This window comes from Monomorium pharaonis, chromosome 10 (assembly GCF_013373865.1).
Source record: "Monomorium pharaonis isolate MP-MQ-018 chromosome 10, ASM1337386v2, whole genome shotgun sequence".
Classification (NCBI taxonomy): Eukaryota; Metazoa; Arthropoda; class Insecta; order Hymenoptera; family Formicidae; genus Monomorium; species Monomorium pharaonis.
Genome location: NC_050476.1, coordinates 14,674,806 through 14,680,107, shown reverse-complemented (window position 1 = coordinate 14,680,107; position 5,302 = coordinate 14,674,806). Strand labels below are relative to the sequence as shown.

General features: G+C 39.3%; 1 protein-coding gene across 1 annotated transcript; it reads right to left on the bottom strand.

The window, feature by feature from the left end:
• Positions 1–2,100: 2,100 nt before the first annotated feature.
• Positions 2,101–3,024, bottom strand: LOC118647516. Its single transcript, XM_036292562.1, has 2 exons — positions 2,741–3,024; positions 2,101–2,566 (listed from the first exon to the last, which is right to left on the bottom strand). The coding sequence occupies exons 1-2, from the start codon at positions 3,022–3,024 to the stop codon at positions 2,101–2,103; spliced, it is 750 nt and encodes a 249-aa protein (XP_036148455.1).
• Between the last annotated feature and the right edge of the window lie 2,278 nt (positions 3,025–5,302).

The window sequence follows — 5,302 nt, the reverse complement described above, 5'->3', positions numbered from 1 at the left end:
CAGCCGATAAATTAAATCCACACAATTACATAAAACTACGGTTTATAGATTCATATAAATTTTTAAATACTAGTCTCGAAAAATTGGCATCGTTTCTAGGTAAAAAAAAATTAAAAATTGTACGTTCCAAATTTTTACACTTGTCTGACAAGGATTTCGATTTATTGACACGAAAAGGTGTATTTCCGTACGAGTACGTAGATTGCGTGGACAAGCTGCAGGACATATGTTTACCGCCGCGCGAATTATTTTTCAGTTCCCTGACCGGTGATACTGTATCCGAGAGCGATTACGCGCACGCCGAGAATGTCTGGGAGCGATTCTCCGTTCGAACGTGGGTGAATACAGCGATCTATATTTGAAAACGGATGTGTTATTGTTAGCTGACATTTTTGAAAATTTTCGCGATAAATGCTTAGAAAGTTACGGTCTCGATCCAGCACATTATTACACTCTTCCCGGATACACGTGGGACGCTATGTTAAAATATACAAAAATTACTTTCGAACTGCTTACTGACATTGACATGGTAATGTTCATCGAACGCGGTATACGTGGTGGCCTCAGTCAATGTTCAGGCAGACATGCGCGAGCCAATAACAAGTACATACAGACGTACGACCCATTGAAACCATCTTCATATCTTATGTACTTTGACGTCAATAATTTGTACGGATGGGCAATGTGTCAGCTACTGCCCTATGGAGAATTTCAATGGGTCGAAGATGTCTCTAATTTTGACGTGTGTGCGATCGCTCCTGATTCACCAACGGGATACATTCTCGAAGTTGATCTCGAGTATCCCCGAGACCTTCACGATGAGCACACTGACCTACCTTTCTGCCCGACACGCGATAAACCGCCAGGCAAGCGTGAATATAAACTTTTAGCGACCTTGTATGATAAGAAACGTTACGTCATTCACTACCGCAACCTGCAGCAGTGCACGCGTCACGGTCTTCATATCGCGAAAATACACCGTATGTTAAAATTCGCACAATCTCCATGGCTCTGTAAATATATAGAGTTAAACACACGATTCCGAACCATCGCTAAAAATAATTTCGAAAAAAATTTGTATAAACTCATGAACAACGCGGTGTTTGGTAAAACAATGGAGAATGTGCGCAATCATGTTGACGTTAAATTGTTGACGACATGGGCGGGGCGGTATGGTGCAGAGACAATGATCGCGAAACCAAATTTTCATAGTCGAAGTATTTTTGCAGAAAATTTAATCGCCGTTGAACTTAAAAAACTCGAGGTAAAATTATATAAGCCGATTTACGTAGGTATGTGTATCCTAGATATTTCTAAGACGTGTCTATATGAATTTCATCACGAATACATGCTACCTTTATATCGTGACAAATGTAGAGTCATGTACACCGACACTGACAGTCTCATATACCTCGTCGAGTGTGAGGATATTTACGAGACGATGAAACGCGATATCGCTAGGTTTGAGACGAGCGATTATCCAGTCGACAACGCGTACGGTATGCCTCTTGAGAATAAAAAAGTTCCGGGTCTAATGAAAGATGAGAACAATGGTATAATAATGACCGAGTTCGTTGCAAACGACTTAGAGCAAAGATGTATGCGTTGAAGGTGGATGGAAAGAAGGATACGAAAAAGGCGAAAGGTGTCAAGAATAGTGTAGTAGCGCGAACCATAACGTTTGATGATTACACCCAGTGTTTGAGAGATGAGATCGAGATGACGCGTCGCCAATCATGCATAAGATCCAAGATGCATGAAGTATACACGGTGTCCGAAACGAAAATTGCTTTGAGTCCGTACGACGATAAGAGATACCTTATACCCGATTCAGTTGAAACGTTACCATGGGGACATTATCGAATACCGCTATAACATTTTATATTTTATATACACATTTTATAATTTTACATTATAATTTCATTCATATTTTTATGTAAAAGTATTAATAAAGTACAAGTATTAATAATAAGAATGTATTAAGGATAATGGAAGAATGATAAAGAAATCTCGCATAATATAAAATTAATAATGTATTTTATGTTTATACGGTTACATTGTACTTTTATGTAAATATAATAAAAACAATTTTTATATGGATTAAATAACATTGCTTTTATGTATCCATGAATTATGCGCTCCATCGAATCCCAACCACTTGACATAAACCTCATCTCCTTTTCTGCGTAATATTTTTTCAACAAGATACACGTCAGGATTTGCAGCACGCTGCAGCTCATATTCGTAGAATCCTCCAGCGACAGGTTTTCCACAGGAATCTTCCAGTACATATGTCGCAGGATTGGTACGCTGTACTTTGATAATTTTAAATATTTCCGTAGTCCAATTTGGTGTATAGCCCTTCTCAAAAACAGTTTTGAATTTGCTGACGCGCACCGAGTCACCTACTTTAAATCGCGCGGGTGCTGCAATTTTTATGTGACTGTACACAGTGGTTAAGAGTTTTTTAGCGATTGCAGGCGTAACATCGATGGGTCGCATGCCGATAGTTCGATGCTTTCGTACATTGTAATCTGACACGAGACGTGGCAGCAGATCGAGCCATCTATAATTTCCATTGAGTGTAAATTGTTTCCACATAACGTTCTTTAATGTGCGGTTAAAGCGTTCGACAACTGATGCTTTCATTATGGAGTACGTAGAATAATGATTAATATCATGTTTTTTTAATAGTTTCTGCACGTTTGCGTTATAAAATTCCTTTCCTTTGTCTGTTTGCAAATTTTTCGGACATCTTTCATATTTCCGAATTATCTTTGCAATCGCAATAGCAACTTCGCTACCACTCTTGGTCTTAAGCGGCACAGCCCATGCATGCTTGCTCAGCACGTCGATAACGGTGAGTATGTAGTGATAATCTCGGTTAAATCGCGTGTAAGGACGCATCTCAACCACGTCCGCCTGCCACAGGTCATCATATCCGCGAACTATGACATGTCTTCGAGGAAAATTTCTTCTCGCCGGAGCATGCAACTCCTCAACCAGCAATTGTTTCTCAGACATGTTTGGAGTATAATATGTAAATGACACATATATTCGATGTATCGACTTTTTTACTCTGCACGATGAGTCACCGCGTCGAGCTGTCTTTGAAACTCGTTTAACATATGAGCTGTAATTTCCACTCTACTTTGAAGTGTCTCAATCTTCCTCTCGATTTCATCCTGTCGATCCTTTAAAATTTTCACGGTCTGCTGCACGTATCGTTTATTGGCTGCATCAGTATCGTCTACAGGCAGCGCTACACGTCGAATTTTGCGCGACTTTGCATCAAAATCAGTGGCAATCATGCAATGCGTTATCGCGCACGTAATTTCTGACTAATCCACTCCATTGATAGTATGGTTCCGCACCATCTCTTCCAAGCGATGTTCCAAACTTGTTGATTGACATTTCGATGTTGACTAAATGGTTTGTTTCATGCAGTTTTAATTTATAATAAGACCAACCTCGCGAAGTTCTTCAATAATTGATAGAATCTCGTTGTCGTGAGCATTGTGCCCTGCCTGGTGTGAGGCCTCGAGCAATCGAAGGCGATCCACAAGCTCGTTGGGATCATCGCAATGAACATAATCGATTTTGTTATCATTTAATGTAATAGCGCTCGGTATACCTTGTCCAACTTTTACGTCTGTTACTAAAGGCGCAATTATATTTTTATATTTAGACCCTTTGTTGCCCATTACTTGATTATGTGCAATATGCCCGCGCCTATATGCATTTGTTGCCAATAGAATGTTTTTATAATTCTGCAGGTCATTATTCGTGTACATGTTGGGCATTTTCATGAAAATTAATTCGTACAGACCAGGTGTTCCCACATATATTTTACCATCTATGACTATGCTGTCATTCTTATGTATGTCGATGCGTTTATCGCCGAGCATCGTTCCAAAGTCGGTGAAATAAACTCCATAAACAGTATCTATTATGACTGGTTTTTTACCACTCAGAACAGCTTCCATATATTTTTGACCTAATGGACCATAGTGTGCGTGCAACTTTTCACGTCCTTCTCGCGTTTCCAACTGTTGTCGAATAGACGTCACAAGCGATTCATTGGCTGCGACTTCAAAAACGTCTTCGACAGAAGGTACATGACTGTACGATAAATCGCTATCATGTAATATTTGCGATGTTTCATTCAAATTAGTTGGTACAGTTTTTGATCGTCTCATTTTTTTAACAGGAGTAGAGGTCATTATAGAATTGTTAAGCGAAGCGTTTAATCGCTTTCGTTTCGGTTTTGGTTCTGAGTATTCGTCTTCCCCCGAAAAGAACGATTCATTCTTAATCGGATCTGATACATCACCAACGGTGTTTTCAACAATCTGTTTTAATGGTTCGACAATGGGCTTAAAGTGTCTCTCCAACGCCATCTCTTCTTGCACTTTACCCGCTTTCAAAGCGCGATATTTTTTGCGAATTGAATCACTCGTTTTCGCAATCTCTTTCACAATCTTCTCACGATTCATACTGTTATCTGTGTTATCCATGTTGAGAAACGCTACTTGGTCAACGTATCGAAAACAACTAACTGCTTTATGGTATTGCGAAGTCATTAAATCCTTTTCGATACCGTCCATTAGCGAGCGCACTATCCTTATCTATCACTAAAAATCCATACTTTTGTTGCCAACAAGTATGACATAAATTGCTAAAATCCTCGTAAGACATATCGGTATTTACATGATCGTTGTACGCATGTTTTAGATTAGTACCATCCTGCTTGAATAAAATTAGCAAATTCGCATTGTCGCGTATAAGATGTTTCGGTATCTTTGCATACGTCTGACAGAGATAGAAGCAGTCGACGTCCACGTGTCGCCCCATTGCAAAGTAGTCTCTTATCGTATCTTGCTTATCACACGCCACGTCATCAAAGATAAAAATGGAATTCGGAAGCGCTTCACTCGGCTGAATGACATCACAGTTATTGGAGAATGCAAAATAACTAACTTCTTCAATCGGTGTCAATAAATTTTCCAAATATCGATATTTTGGTTGTTGTAATGATTTCGAGTACACATACACATTCTCAAAACGTACTCCATGCGGACTTTCCAACAAGCTTGTTAATACGTTTGTCTTGCCACAATTTGACGGACCGCAAATTATACCGCGTATAGAACTCGGCAACATGTTTCCATGTCTCCGTATCTTTCGTTCGGACATTATCCTGTCATCGAAATTTGTTATTTTAATCGCTGGTGAATGTTGTACGAACCGCATATTTTTCCCCTCTCATAAGAACTGATAAAAATTATATTAAGACCGATCT